This window comes from Bufo bufo, chromosome 4 (assembly GCF_905171765.1).
Source record: "Bufo bufo chromosome 4, aBufBuf1.1, whole genome shotgun sequence".
NCBI lineage: Eukaryota > Metazoa > Chordata > Amphibia > Anura > Bufonidae > Bufo > Bufo bufo.
Window position 1 is genome coordinate 131877992 of NC_053392.1, and position 16883 is coordinate 131894874.

The following is a 16883-nucleotide window of genomic DNA, read 5'->3' on the forward strand; positions in this document are numbered from 1 at the left end:
ACTCCCTAGTCTAGCAGGCACAGTGAAGACTACACCACCCAATTAACAGTCCTGTAAGGGTACTTTCACACTTCAGTTCATCCACTCCGTCATAGCCGGAGCACCGCCAGACCCCATTGGTTATAATGGGACCGTGCCCATTTCCAGCATTAGTGCCAGGAATCAAATCACAGCATTAGGCTACATGCACACGAACGTTGTTTGTTTCTGTGTCCATTCCGTTTTTTTTTTGCGGATAGGACGCGGACCCATTCATTTCAATGGGTCCGCAAAAAGTGCGGACAGCACACTGTGTGCTATTTGCATCTATATGTCCGTTCTGTAGCCCCGCAAAAAAAAAAAAAAAAAAAAAAAAAAAAAAAAATAGAACAGGTCCTAATCTTGCCTGCTTTAGGCATTGTTACAATGGATCCGCAAAAAAAAACTAAACGGATGCAATAATTTTTTTTGGGCGGACCACAAAACACATACAGTCGTGTGCATATAGCCTTAAAGGGACTCTGTCACCACTTTCTAACCCCCCCTTTTCAAAGTATTGTTATCTGCATGGCGCCCCTGTGATTATAAATGTGTTGTTAGAAGTTAAATTCGCCGTCTCCTTTTGATAAAAAGAGCTTTTATCTAACCTGTCAATCTTCTTGATAAGGTGCCCAGGGCGTTTCTTTTCGTCTCAATCTGCCGCCCGCCGCCGCCACCGTTGGTGCCCAGCTCCTCCCCTCATGCTTTCAGCGCCGCCTGAATGTAATCAAATACGCCTCCGGCTCTCTCTGTGCCCCCTCCTCCTTTTCAAAGATCCCGCGCGTGCGCACAGGGCTGTGCCTGATGCGCCCGTGCGGACATTTACAATCAGCCTCATTGAGCGAAGTGCGCATGCGCGCACTTCGCTCAACCTCCTCATCAGACGAGCACTGCAGCCTGCTGCAGTGCTCGTCTGATGAGGAGGTTGAGCGAAGTGCGCGCATGCGCACTTCGCTCAATGAGGCTGATTGTAAATGTCCGCACGGGCGCATCAGGCACAGCCCTGTGCGCACGCGCGGGATCTTTGAAAAGGAGGAGGGGGCACAGAGAGAGCCGGAGGCGTATTTGATTACATTCAGGCGGCGCTGAAAGCATGAGGGGAGGAGCTGGGCACCAACGGTGGCGGCGGCGGGCGGCAGATTGAGACGAAAAGAAACGCCCTGGGCACCTTATCAAGAAGATTGACAGGTTAGATAAAAGCTCTTTTTATCAAAAGGAGACGGCGAATTTAACTTCTAACAACACATTTATAATCACAGGGGCGCCATGCAGATAACAATACTTTGAAAAGGGGGGGTTAGAAAGTGGTGACAGAGTCCCTTTAATGCCGGAAATGGGCTGGATCCCATCATAGTCAATGGGCTCCAGCGGTGCAGGCAATATCCAGCTATGCCACATTTTAATGCTAGTGTGAAACTAGTCTAAGAGAAAAGGCAAAAGAAAAACAAACAGCTCTGCCAGACAAAAGAAAAGTGTGGATGTAATGATCTTGAGACTTGATTACACCGTCACACGCCCTAGCACCGCCGTGTTGTAAGGCTACTTTCATAGCTCTGTTGTAAATTACGGCCAGCTGTTCCGGCAAAGAACAGCCTGCCAGAATCCTCCGGATCTGGTGCTGCTGCATACAAACGGTATGCCAGCCGGCAGAATTAAGCATAATGGGATCCGTACGCAGTTCTGGCAGACAAGCGGAGAGTCGGCCGGACACAAACCGCTGCATGCTACCACAGAACAGCATGCTGAAGTTTTAGACCACAGGTGTGAAACTAGCCTAAAATAGGCTTTTTATCTTAAACTCCTTCTAGCTGTTCTTTTTCCATTTTCTGGTAGTGTTATGATGAGGACTCCATACTGAATGTGTAAGAACGTAATCTTGCAGTGCACATAAAAGGTTATGTGCTGGCAATCTTTGTACTACCTGGATCAGTTTCTTCAGAGTGGTGGTTTAGAAAAGTGGAATAACTTTTCACGTTTCGAATTCCAGAGAACAAAGGTAAAATCAGAGAAGGGTACTAATGGAGACCTTTCTCCCCAGCAGCACTGGAGGCAGTAGATTTCTGCTCAGCCACACAGTGCAATCTACATGAGAGCGAGCTAATGGTTAATAGTTACATGGTGACAGTGACGGCATAATGGTAAATGGTTTGCAGGATTGCAATGAATGTTTACGTGACTAAAGCTGGCCGTAGACATTAGACAGAAGTTGGTTAATGGTTGAACAGCAGTTGAAAATCTGGTGAACGTTTCGCAGACACGAACATACACATATTTGTGGTAGAGGCTAAAGGTAACTGACGAGGAGGAGCGCCCAAACCACTGCCCTATGCTGGCTGAGTTGTGCCGGGAGCCAGGAGCGTGGGTAAGCCTAGAAGTGGGCATACCCTGAAGGGGACTGAAGAGAGAAAAGAAAAAAGGTGGGGGGTGATCTGGAAGCGCCCAGAGGAGGCGGGAGCCGGCGCTTATGAGGGGTCAGACGCCGCTCCCACAAATTCAGGCTGACATATCAGCCTTCCAACTAGTCCATATTGGCCGATGAATGAAAGTTCTTTCATCCAACGGACTATCATTTTGATCAACTTTAGACTAATGTGTATGGCCACCTTAAAGGCTATGGACACCTTTGTGCACTAAAAATCAATAACCCATATCTTCCCGTAATGCAGCACTTAATAAAATTGCACTTGTTTGTTTACTGGTATCAGCTTTGCTTCACATGCTCTCAGAAATGCTCTGATATGAGTTTTGTTAAAGGGTTTCTACCACCAGATTTTCACCTATTTAGTCTGATACTAGCGATCTGCTAGTGTCTGCTCTACCTAACCATGTTCATGTATCACTTTTGTCTGCTGCGGTTAACCTTAAAAGCTTACTTTTATTGATATGCAAATGAGCCTCTAGGTGCTATGGGGGAGTCTTTTCAGCACCCCTAGAGGCTCCGTCTACTCACCATGTCTGCCGCCCATCTCGTCCCTCCAGCCCGCCCCTCCCGTCTAGATTGACAGCCAACCTCGCTCCATCTCGGCCGAATTCTCGCGCCTGCACTTCTGTATTCGGCGCAGGAGCAGTGACTGTCGGACCTCTCCCTGCACCTTCGGCGCAGGGAGAGGTCCGACAGTCACTGCGCCTGCGCTGAATACAGAAGCTAACGGCGCAGGCGCGGTAAGACAAACTGTCTATAAATGGAGAAAGTTCAGTACTGCTACTACTCTCCCTAGGAGTGGCTGTCCTGTAAAGATGACTGCAAGAGCACAGCGCAGACTGCACAATGAGGTGAAGAAGAATCCTAGAGTGTCAGTTAAAGACTTACAAAAGTCTCTGGCATATGCTAACATCCCTGTTAGCGAATCTACGATACGTAAAACACTAAACAAGAATGGATTTCATGGGAGGATACTACAGAGGAAGCCACTGCTGTCCAAAAAAAAATAACACATTGCAGCAGTACTGGCAAAATATTCTGTGGACAGATGAAACCAAAGTTGAGTTGTTTGAAGAAACACACAACACTATGTGTGGAGAAAAAGAGGCACAGCAAACCTCATCCCAACTGTGAAGTATGGTGGTGGGGGCATCATGGTTTGGGGCTGCTTTGCTACGTCAGGGCCTGGACTGATTGCCATCATCAAAGGAAAAATGAATTCCTAAGCAGTGATGGCCAGTTCGCCCGTGAACACATGCGAGCTGCCATCTTAACTGACAAGTCCGGCGATGCACAGGCAAGTCCTTACCTGTGCCTGTTCGCAAGCCGGTCTGAAATGAAATGCGGTCTCCGGGTGCAGGCAGTTCCGAGAACAGCCCGATGAAGGCCCCCGGCGGCTGTTCTCGGAACTGCCTGCTCCCGGTGACCGCATTTCATTTCAGACCGGCTCGCGCACAGGCACAGGTAAGGACTTACCTGTGCATCGCCGGACTTGTCAGTTAAGATGGCAGCTCGCATGTGTTTGCAGGCGAACATGGCGAACTGGCCATCACTGTTCCCAAGTTTATCAAGACATTTTGCAAGAGAACTTAAGGCCATCTGTCCACCAGCTGAAGCTCAACAGAAGATGGGTGTTGCAACAGGACAACAACCCAAAGCATAGAAGTAAATCAACAGAATGGCTTAAACAGAAGAAAATACTCCTTCTGGAGTGGCCCAGTCAGAGTCCTGACCTCAACCCGATTGAGATGCTGTGGCATGACCTCAAGAAAGCGATTCACACTAGACATCCCAAGAATATTGCTGAACTGAAACAGTTCTGTAAAGAGGAATGGTCAAGAATTACTCCTGACCGTTGTGCACGTCTGATCTGCAACTACAGGAAACGTTTGGTAGAAGTTTTTGCTGCCAAAGGAGGTTCAACCAGTTATTAAATCCAAGGGTTCACATACTTTTTCCACCTGCATTGTGAATGTTTACATGGTGTGTTCAATAAAAACATGGGAACATTGAATGCTTTGTGTGTTATTAGTTTAACCCCTTAACGACCCAGGACGAGAATGCTCGTCCTCAATCGCCGGCACTTAGCGCTCGAGGACAAGCGTTCTCGTCCTGCAGTCCTTACTCCCTCCCCCCGCGTGCGGTCCCCCCGATCAGCAGCAGATATCCGGCGGCTACTGACAGCCAGATGCAGCAGAGATCCGGTGGATTAACCCCTCATATGCCGCGGTCAGCGCTGACCGCGGCATATGGGAGGTTTGCGCTCCCTCACCTCATGCATCGGGTCCCCGCGCTGCCGTGGCGGGGACTCGATGGTTGCCATGGCAGCCCCAAGCCATTCCAAGGCTTGGGGCCTGTCATGTACGGAAGCCTAAAAGGCCCAGCCCCCAGGCTTACAGTGTAAGACACTAACAGTTCAATACAGCACAATACAAATGTATTGTGCTGTATTGAAACAAGGATCAGACCCCGTCCTTTTCCAAAAATAAAGTAAAAAATAAATAAATATATATAGGGAAAAGACAGACATTAGGTATCGTCGCGTCCGTATCGACCGGCTCTATAAACCTATCACATGACCTAACCCCTCAGATTAACACCGTAAAAAATAAAAACTTTGCTAAATAAACAATTTTGGCACCTTACATCACAAAAATACGCCCACCAAAATAGTACCAATCTAACCATCACCTCATCCCGCAAAAAATGAGCCCCTGCCTGAGACAATCGCCCAAAAAATAAACTATGGCTCAGAATATGGAGACACTAACATTTTTTTTTGTAAAACTTACATAAATAAAAAAAATTAAAAAAAAGTATACATATTCGGTATAGCCGCGTCGGTATCGACCGGCTCTATAAAAATGTCACATGACCTAACCCCTCAGGTGAACACCGTAAAAAAATAAAAAATGGTGTAAAAAAGCCATATGCACCCAAAATAGTGGCAATAGTCATCTCATCCCACAAAAAATGAGACCCTACCTAAGATAATCGCCCAAAAACTGAAAAAACTATGGCTCTCAGACTATGGAGAGACACTAAAACATGATTTTTTTTGTTTCAAAAATGAAATCATTGTGCAAGACTTGCATAAATAAAATAAAAAATATTATATATATTTATGGGGTCACTTTTATTGAGTTTCTACTCTAGGGGTGCATCAGGGGGACTTCAAATGGGACATGGTGTCCAAAAAAACAGTCTAGCAAAATCTGCCTTCCAAAAACCGTATGGCATTCCTTTCCTTCTGCGCCCTGCCGTGTGCCCGTACAGCAGTTTACGACCACATATGGGGTGTTTCTGTAAACTACAGAATCAGGGCCATAAATAATGAGTTTTGTTTGGCTGTTAACCCTTGCTTTGTAACTGGAAAAAAATATTAAAATGGAAAATCTGCCAAAAAAAGTGAAATTTTGAAATTGCATCTCTATTTTCCATTAATTCTTGTTGAACACCTAAAGGGTTAACAACGTTTGTAAAATCAGTTTTGAATACCTTGAGGGGTGTAGTTTCTAGAATGGGGTCTTTTTTGGGTGGTTTCTATCATGTAAGCTTCACAAAGTGACTCGAGACCTGAACTGGTCCTTAAAAAGTTGGTTTTTGAAAATTTCTGAGAAATTTCAAGATTTATTTCTAAACTTCTAAGCCTTGTAACGTCCCCCAAAAAATAAAATGTCATTCCCAAAATGATCCTAACATGAAGAAGACATATGGGAAATGTAAAGTAATAACTATTTTTATAGGTATTAATATGTATTATAGAAGTAAAGAAATTGAAACTTGGAAATTTGCTAATTTTTACACATTTTTGGCAAATTTGGTATTTCTTTATAAATAAAAATGATTTTTTTTTAATTCTATTTTACCAGTGTCATGAAGTACAATATGTGACGAAAAAACTATTTCAGAATGGCATGGATAAGTGAAAGCGTTTTAAAGTTATCACCACATAAAGTGACACTGGTCAGATTTGCAAAAAATGGCCTGGTCCTCAAGGTGAAAATGAGCCCGGTCCTTAAGGGGTTAAGCAGACTGTGATTGTCTATTATTGTGACTTAGATGAAGATCAGATCACATTTTATGACCAATTTGTGCAGAAATCCATATCATTCCAAAGGGTTCACATACTTTTTCTTGCAACTGTATATTTTCCTGGATTTGTAGCCGAATCCATTGGCCTGATGTGCCTACAAATATCAGGACATCATATCAGCCCTTTTCTTTCAGACCCCCATCGGACTAAAAAAAAAAAAAAAAAAAAGAAAAAAAAAGAAAAAAAAGAAAATATCTTACCTCTCCTGTGCCGCGGCTCCGCTTCGGCGGTCTCTTTAGAAGTACCGTTTCCCTGTCTTCTCCGGCCCAGGCTGCAGTGCCACCTGACTGCGGGCAGCGCCGGCCCCAGCAAGAAGACCAGGGAGGGAGAGTGTCTGAAGCGCTCGCGCTTCTTCCCTGCTCCCAGCACCTAATGCATACTAGTGAGCGCTTCCATAATGGAAGCGCTCACTAGTATTAGCTTTATAAAGGCCTCTTTTACACGAGCGTGACGGATTAGGTCCGGATGCATTCAGTGAAACTCGCACTATTTTGAAAGCAAGTTCAGTCAGTTTTGTCTGCGATTGCGTTCAGTTTTTTCCGCGCGGGTGCAATGGTTTTTCACGCGCGTGATAAAAAAAAACTGAAGGTTTACAAACAACATCTCTCAGCAACCATCAGTGAAAAACACATCGCACCCGCACTTGCTTCCGGATGCAATGCGTTTTTCACGCAGCCCCATTCACTTCTATGGGGCCAGGGCTGCGTGAAAAACGCAGAATATAGAACATGCTGCGATTTTTACGCAATGCAGAACTGATGCACGAAAAACAACGCTCATGTACACAGACCCATTGAAATGAATGGGTCAGGATTCAGTGCGGGTGCAATGCGTTCACGTGACGCATTGCATACGCGCAAAAAACTCGCTAGTGTAAAAGGGGCCTAAGAAGCACAGCCATTTCCCCCCTACTTTGGGGGAGGGGGGGGCGCATCTTATAAAGCAAAAAATACGGTATACAATTACTCTTTTAATGAGGCAAGTTAACCCCAAAAAAAAATGGCTGTTCTGGCACAGTTTTTGTTTTTTACAATGTTCTCCTGACAGAGTAGATAATGTGATATTTTTATAGAGCAGGCTGTAACGACTCTGCGATACCCAATATGTCAAATTTTTTATTTATTTTAGATTTACACTATAAAAAAATAAAAAAAGTGAAAAAAAAATATCATGTTTTTGAGTTTCCATTTTCTGAAAGCCATATTTTTTTTCTTTTTTGGGCGATTGTCTTAGGTAGGATCCCATTTTCTGCTGGAAGAGATGATCGTTTGATTGGTACTATTACGGATGCAGCAATACCTAATATGTCTTTTTTTATATATATAATATATTTTGGTTTTAGACAACAAGGCCTCATGCACACGACTCCATGAATAATGGCCGTGTGACAGCCATTTTTAGCATCAGTGAAAGTCTATGGGGCTATTCACATTGCCGTTCTTTTAACAGCCAGCGAATAGCGTCCGTCCAAAAATAGGACATGTCCTATTTTTGGCCATTTTCACGGGCGGACGGACCCCATTGAAATCAATGGGACCGTTTTTAACAGCCGATTGACAGGAGTGCATCCGTCTAACGGCCGTTAAAAATGGGTACACAGGCAATTAGGATAGAGGAATTACATACAAGTCTACGGGGGGGGTTGTGAAGACTGCGGCCGCGTCGCGCAGGATAATCGCGCGGTTTGGCTTCATTCGAGCTGCTGCTTCCCTGCTTATAACAGATGGCGGAGTAGGGGTTAAAAATTTTTTTTAAAACTCACCTCATCCACTTGCTCCACAGGTCCTGCTCAATGAAGAGAGAAGAGACTGAGCAAGTGGATGAGGGGATTTATTTATTTTTTTTAAAACCCCTATATCAGGGCTCAATTTGCCGCTTGAAAATAGGCCCAGCACACCAGCAGCCGGGCGCAACCACTGGAGGGTTAAGACCGCGAGGCTAACAGTGTGACAGGCGGTGCACATGACGGGTTAAGCCGAGTGAAATCACTCCCTCTCCCCGCTGGCTGTCAGTGTCAGCTGGCCGCGGAGTGACACATGACATGTACGTGGCAGCGCTCACCTGCACGCTAGGCGCTCTCCACCGCACGCCTCATGTCCGGGAGCAGCGCAGGTGACTACGGCGGGGTTTCAGTTTTCCTGTACGAAGACTCCAGCGTTTCCCGGAGAGGAGCCGTCTCATCAGCGCAAGCCTTATGCACACATCCATGGAACACGGACCGTGTGATACCGGCCTGGAGGAGCGCACGGCGTCATTGGTTGCTATGACGCCGTGCGCTTCCTGCTGCTGCCGTACAGTAATACACTGGTTTTCATCTGTCCACAGAAAGAAAAAAAAAAAAAAAAAAAAAAAGCTCCTAACTTTTTTTAGCTGGCTCCTACATTCCAAGGAAATTTGTCAAGTCCTGCCCTAAATGGCCCGTGTACCCGTTTAACGGCCGTTTGATGGGTGCACTCCTGTTAAATCGGTCGTTGAAAACGGTCCCATTGTTTTCAATGGGGTCCGGCCGGCCGTGACATGTCCTATTTTTGGACGGACGCTATTCACTGGCCGTGTGAATAGCCTCAGACTTTCACTGGTGCTAAAAATGGCCTTGTGACGGCCGTTACTTTAAAAAAAAAAATAAAAAAATACACATTTTTACACGGATTTATTTATTTTGCAGAGCAGGCTGTAGAACAAAAACAAAAAATAGAACCGATTGGAGAAATGATTTCCTCCACAAAAATATTTTTTTTTGTTATTTACAAAGGTGTCCATATCCGTTTTGGCCGTATCCGTTTTGCGATCTGAAAATCACAGACCTGCAAAACAAGGATACCGGTCACGTGCATTTATTCTTTTTTACTCCTGTAGGACATGTGCTACCTTTTTTGAGGGGCCACGGAACAGACATGAGGATGCAGTCAGTACATGGTGTACTGTTCGCATCTCCTTTGCATCTCTATTGAAATGAGCGGGTCCACATCCGATCCTCAAAAAATGCAGACCAGATGTGGACTGAACACTGACTTAAGACTTAAGTTTAGAGAGTCCATATTTGTTCAATGGATCCCTTTTGAAAATTTAAATACAGGAATTGAGTCAGTTTCTTTCATCTTCTTAAAGGGAACCTGTCACCTGGATTTTGTGCATAGAGCTGAGGACATGGGCTGCTAGATCGCCGCTAGCACATCCACAATACCCAGTCCCCATAGCTCTGTGTGCTTTTATTGTGTAAAAAAAAAATATAAAAAATTGATACATATGCAAATTAAAATGAGATGAGTCCTGTCCCTGACTCACCTCACGTACAGGACTCATCTCAGGTTAATTTGCATATGTATCAAATCGTTTTTTTTTTTACACAATAAAAGCACACAGAGCTATGGGGACTGGGTATTGCGGTTGTGCTAGCAGCCATCTAGCAACCCATGTCCTCAGCTCTATACACAAAATCCAGGTGACAGGTTCCCTTTAAAGTGGTTGTCCAATTTCAGGGGAAAGCAGACATGTGGGATCCTTCTGCAAAACATAGCTGACGGTTATTTACCCGACAGATCCCACATCAATAACACTTGACCACTGAAGCCAATCACTGACCTCTTCCGTGCACACAAAGAGAAGAGGAACAGAAGATCTGAGCACCAGATCAGTTCCTCTTCTCTGACTATTTTCTCATCACATTGGTGTTGGATCTGGAATTACTGGCATCGATAGGGTGTTCTGGGGAGATTTAGTAAAATCTGGCGAGAACAGCATGTCTAATTCCTGGCTATGAAGCACTCTGCAGCGAATGGATAGCTCCACATGAAGTGACAGGTCTCCTCCTCCTGGTAGCTATACAGGTCATTTACATATTAGGCGTCAAGTCAGAGGTGGGCAATGCAGCCGAACAAAGGGGCTGATTAAAAAAATTAATACTTTTTTCTTGTTGTCTGTCCAGATTTAAGTTAAAAAAAAAAAAAAAGTTACAGGTCTTCACAATTTGATGTAAAAACAAAACATGAAATAATGTGATAAACTTTACAGATCAACTTATAAAAGTATAATAAACCCCACCCTCTAAAAGGTAAGATCAGACACACGCTAAGAGCACAATCATGAGATTGTAATTATATATGAGACATAAAGGAATGCATCACCGCTCTGGAAGGAACTGCCCTCCCCCAGTTTGTGTCACTGCTGTAACTTGTCAAGAAATTTCTACCAAAGATAACAAGATTACAGAAGAAGGTCATTCCTTACATGTATCCTCCGAGAAAGAAGCCTGGACACACCTCGCTCATCAGTCAGATTTAGGAAAAATACAGCATAGTTTCCTCGGCAAAACAATGAAATGCCCTTTTTTTTGTTTAAGCATTTTTTACTGTTTTTGGCCTTTGTTAAATGCAGCAAGTCACCAACAAGGGTATGTGAAGGAAGCCTTAAAGTAGGGCTGGCCAACATGCGGCTCTCCAGCTGTTGCAAAGCTACAACTCCCAGCGTGCCCAGTCTGCCTACAGCAGGGCATGGTGGAAGTTTGCAAAGCTACAACTCCCAGCGTGCCCAGTCTGCCTACAGCGGGGCATGGTGGGAGTTAACAACTCCCACCATGCCCTGTTGTAGGCAGACTGGGCACGCTGGGAGTTGTAGCTTTGCAACAGCTGGAGAGCCACAGGTTGGCCAGCCCTGGCTTAAAGAGTTCATCCCAAGATTTACACACACTACCTATACCTGGGGTCTACAGAGTCTGATCAGTGGGGTTCGTCCAACCGTTGGGGAACCCCCACCAAGCACAAGAACAGGGGTCCTGCATCCCCGTGTAGGAATGGTGCAGCACTTAAGCATGCGCACTGCAACTCCATTCGTCTCTATGGGACAGATCGGGCCAACTGCGTGATGTACTTGGCTTCTCTTCCACAATCCTATAAAGATGAATGGAGCATCAGTACCCACGCTCGACCTCCACTCCACTTTCTGAAGGGGGGGCACAGGTCCTCGTTCTTGTATTCGGTAGGGTCCTAGTGGTCAGACACATCCCCTATAATGTGGATAGGTGAGAAGTTTAAATCTTGATACAACCTCTTTAAGAAGGCTAAACATGCAAAATACGGTAGGTTCCAATAAATATAAGTCCCCGAAACATGCTAGAGTCATTAAAATTAATTCTTTGTATGAATTATGTCTGTTTCAGGGAAAGCTTGGTGACAGACATGGTCACCATTACAGCTCCCACAGGAGTCCTCACCCAGCTGAAGGGTATATTTGCTGAGCTATGCAGTCATATAGGAGTAGGGGATATACCCCTGCGAAATTCAGCCTTTGAGGATCTTCAGTACAATAGATTAGGACAAACCCGTTGGACCTGTAAAAGGTGGCCAAGTTGGATGCAAGTCAACTGTCCAAGAAGGGGTGCCTCACCAGATAGTCTCTTTAATCTATAGATGCAGAGTCTTTTTTACATGCAGTACTGAAATGTGGTTTTCCATGAAGCAGTTCTACAAATGTCTCCTGTATGAACATAAGGTTTGCGGTGGTTTTTCCTCTGAGGTCTTGAGGCACCACACAACGTAAAGTCTGAACCAAGCCTTAGCTATACATGGAGGAGCCCTGGAATAGCTCTCCACTGGTGACATCTGAGAAGATGAGCATACTCCGCTTTATCTACGGGCATTGTACAAGGCTTTTTTTGGTAATTTCCTCCACGACGTCGGGGGGGGAGTAGCAGCAGACAACTGTTCCCAGGACCTCGGTGAGGGCACTTCAGCTGTACAAAGCCATGATTGTCAGTGACACTTGCACAGCTGTAGGACAGGCATTAGGAGGCTGGAAAAGCACTGTCTGGGTGATCGTCAGCAGCACCACAGGGCGAGGTTACATAGCTCGGGTCACATACAGGAACATTAAAGTGCCAGGCGCCACCACTGCACGTAATGGCCTCAGGGCCAGGCATATCTGCTCAAGGGGGACGTCTGGCACACCCTCCACCCAAACACAAGGGGCTGCTCCAAACTTGCACTCATTAACCATTTCAGGGCTAAAGGCAACCAGACATCACTAACCTTCCTGTACTACATGAGAACATTCACATACAGTGGATTTATACATTCTTGGTGCCAGATTAAAAAAAAAAATATATATATATATATATATATATATATATATATATATATATATATATATATATATATATATATATATATATATATAGTTTTTAAGACAAGGCATACATAGGTATGGTAGAGACTTCATGCACTGCTATGGCAGCCGTATTAAAAGGAGTTTACACAGTCCCCCAAAAATTGTGGTGAAGGGCTGCAATATTAAAAATGAAAAATGTAGCTTTATTTATCTGCTTAATCCACTGCTGTCCCAGCGCTGCCCACTGTGAGATCACTGCCGCCATCAACGTGAAGGAGTCGGGTACCTAATTACTCTAGCAAGACCGGCGCTGCAATGAGGATGTGGCCAATTATCCCTGGTGACCGCTGAGGCCATTGACTGGCTGCAGTGGTCACATGTAGTAGTCAGGAACGTCATGGCTGCAGGGATAGAAATAGAGACTGTCAGGAGCACTACAGCGGCAGCGCTGGAAAGGGGTGGTATCAGCAGGTGAGTAAGCCTTCTTTAGCAAAATTTATTGGGGTCTCGTAATGCCCTTTAGAGTACATCCATGCAGCCAGTCCACAAATTATAGAACATGTCCTATTCTTGTCCGTTTTGCAGACAAGTATAGGCATTTGAATAACCGCGCCTGCGGAAAGTGCGGGATGCAGACATCCGGTATCTGTATTTTGCAAATCCGCAGTTTGCCAATTGCAAAACAGATACGGTCCTGTGAACATAGCCTCACACCGAGGGTCTAGTGCAGTAATGGTGAACCTTTTAGAGACAGAGTGCCCAAACTGCAACCCAAAACCCACTTATTTATCGCAAAGTGCCAACACGGCAATTTAACCTAAACACCAATATCATATATCTTCCATGTACTTTATCATTTAGCTATAATAACATTCAATGTGCTGCCTGTGCTGTTTATAGGATGTCCTGCACTGATGAATGGCAGGAAAAGTCTAAGGCATATTGGTACACCATAGACTTTCTCCAGGGTGTGGGTGCCCACAGAGAGGGCTCTGAGTGCCGCCTCTGGCACCCGTGCCATAGGTTCGCCATCACTGGTCTAGTGGCTGCATGTGCCTCCACTGATCATGAGAAGGGCGGCCCTGTACTCCCCTAAAAAGAATGGAGCGGTCGGTTGCTCCATTCATTTCTGTAGGAGTTTTGGAGGTAGCCAAGTACAGCCATCACCTGTCTCCAGAACTCTCATAGAAATGAATGGAGCGGCCGCGCGCATGTGCGACCGGCCGCTCCGTTCTTTTCAGGTGAGCTGCAGGGGATACGGAGTCCTTGTTCTCGTGATCGTGAGGGTCCCAGTAGTAGAGCCCCCCACCAATCTGATAGTTATCCTCTGTCCTGTGGATAAGGGATAACTTTAACCAACCGGAATACCCCTTTAAGCGCGGCCAATCCGCAGTGTGTATAGCACCGGACAGGTAGATGAGATTTTCAGTCTCGTGTACACGCTGGGGAAATTTTCCATGTGGAAACTGACCTGCAGCGCAGATTTCGTAATCCACAGCATGTCAAACAGATCTCAATGCTGGAGAGGCCTCATGCACACGACCATATGTATTTTGCGGTCCACAAAAAATACGGTTGACGTCCGTGTGCATTCTGTATTTTGCCGAACGGAACAGCTGGCCCCTAATAGAACAGGACTATCCTTGTCCGTAATGCGGACAATAATAGGACATGTTCTTTTTTTTTTGTGGAATGGACATACGGAAACGGAATGCACACGAACGGACACTGAAATAAAATACGTTCTCAGGGTAAAATTCCCTACAACATCTGCATCTGTAAGGCCTCCTGCACACGACTGTACAAGTTCTGCCGTCCGCAAATCGCTGATCGGCAAAATACGGATGTGGTCAGTGAGCATCTCAGAATTTCTGCGGGACCTACTGCAATAAAAGCTTATCCTTGTCCGCAAAACGAACAAAAATAGGACAGGTTCTATCATTTGCATATGAACATGGGACCAACACAGATGTCTTCAGCTGCCAAGCGCACATGTAACAGGTCAGTGTCATAAGTACAAAACTGCTGACAGATGCTTTAACAGTACAGTGTGGATGGAACCTGCTGAACGTCATCCACCTTGCTGCTATGCTGAGGATTTTCCGCAGCGTATCTGCGACGTGTGTACCTGCCCTAAAGCTGGTCATACACATGCCCGCTGAAGGGGTCCTGCAGCAGCTTATTCTCCTTTCTCCACTGAATAACGTGCACGTGGTGGAGACGGGAGAAATGGCGGTCAGCCAGGGTTATGGGGGTCAGCCGCACACATCCAGGGCGACGGCAGTATACTGACAGCATAGGGTTAGACGGGAAGACAAGTCTGCTGACTACAACTCTCAGAATCCTAAACCCCAAGTACGGCATGAGCAGAAGGGAAGTGTAAAGAACAGCAAAGACTGAATCATAAGGAGAAGTGATCAGGATGGGGGGAAGGGGGGGACAGGAACTATGATTCAGCCGCAGGGGACTGTGGTGAAACAGACTCACCCCGGATAGAGGAGGAGGGGAGAGAACCAAGAGCTGGGACGATCCCAGTGTGAGGACACCTCCTGATGAGGGCACAGATCAGGTGGGCTTCACATCTACACTGGGGGACCCGCAGACAGGGAGCGACCTGATGACTACCTCTATAGAACCAGCACTAATACACAGAAAACTGCATAAATAGCAATCAGCTGATATAATTCTATTACCGAAACAGCTCCAGCCACAAGCAGGTGAGGCGACAGGCGCCAATGGGGCGCTCACACCTTGCACTTTAGGCTGGGGCTACATGGCGACAGTAAGTCTCAGGTAGTCGCAGTCACACACGTCTTGCATCAAGGTCTATGAGCACAAAGTGATGTGCACCCAAATCAATAGTATTGCGGTATGTTACGTGTGACACCACTGACGCAATGTCGCCATATAGCCCCATCTGCAGCCGGCCTACTAATGAACGGAAGATGGGGGCAAAATTGGCATATTAACATTTGGTGCGGGTACACAGGGTGACGTAGGACTGCCAAAGCGCTCAGGGAATGCCACTTCTTGTCTGAAACTCTGCAAGTTAGCGGCTACTGCTATAGAACGCCAGATGCCACGTTACAGGTGTGCCCTAGTGCTGGCAGCATACGTGCCTGCCCTGCAGCGTGCCCATAGACTTGGCATTGCACCCATCTATCACTAGGTGTGACATGTGCCCATCACTATACTGTCTAGGACGACAATGTGCACCCATCATGAAGCGGTCATGGACTGCACTGTGCCCATACCACCACATCCAGGTCACCCAAACCTGTTGACAACTCGCTGGAGTGGGAAGTGCCAATGCCAAGTGTGGAGGGCACTACTGCTGTGCCACTGCATGCAGCCCCCTCTACACCCCGTGCCCCCCATGATGCCCACTCACTGGCGGAACATGCGCTCCATGTCCTTGATCTGCTTTCGGGAGAACTCCTTGAATTCGGTGTACGGGCTCAAGACCTGGCCCCGGTTGGGTGGCACGGCGTTGCCCTCGTTAATGTCATTCCTCCGGTTCAGCTTGGCACTCAGCTCGGAGTCGGCACTGGCAGTGGCCGGCTTCTCTTGCCCGTTGGGCACGGGCTCGTCCGGCTCCTGGCTCTCTGCGGGGGCATCGTCCAGCACCAAGCGGCGCTGCAGTTTCGCGGCCAGCTCGTTCTCGGCCATGGGAACCGGGAAGAAGACAGGACGGCGGGAGGGGCGCACACAAGTGCTCGCAAACTTCCAGCAGCCGGGGATAAGGCGGCGGGGCGGAGCTGGAGGGAGGAGAGCCGCTGCAGCCAGGCTCCACCACCAGCAACTCCTTCATTCCTCCGCCCCAGCCGAGGGGCAACAGGTGCAGCCCCGAGGGGAGACCCGCCGCACACCGCCGGGACACCTGCACCCCTATATACTTACTGTGTATGAGAGTTATCCGGGCCGACCAATCAGAGTGCAGCTCTTCTCTTCCAGCTGCAGGTTACACCTTGAAAGCTGTTATCTGATTGGTTGCTAGGTGGAACTGGGCCAGGTGCTTTTCTCTGCTTTTGCGTTAGAGCAATGGTCACCCGTGCGACTTAAAGGGGTTGTCTGCATTATAACAAAACTACTTTCATGCCCACACATGTAATAAAATAACACATATCCGTTTCCAGCTCCTGGTCCTCATGTCTTGGCACAGCAATATATGACGCTTGACCCTACATACTGACCTCAGCGGTGTATGGCATCCGTTATTTCCTGGATGTAGAGAGGGACCAGGAG

General features: G+C 46.6%; 1 protein-coding gene across 1 annotated transcript in view; it reads right to left on the minus strand.

The window, feature by feature from the left end:
- Positions 1-16445, minus strand: part of EFHD1 (EF-hand domain family member D1) — a 32852-nt gene extending 16407 nt beyond the window's left edge. Inside the window, exon 1 of the mRNA XM_040427910.1 lies at positions 16030-16445. Within this exon, the coding sequence (XP_040283844.1) occupies positions 16030-16307 (278 nt within the window). The 5' untranslated portion in view covers positions 16308-16445. The remainder of the gene's footprint in view (positions 1-16029) is intronic.
- Positions 16446-16883: the final 438 nt, after the last annotated feature.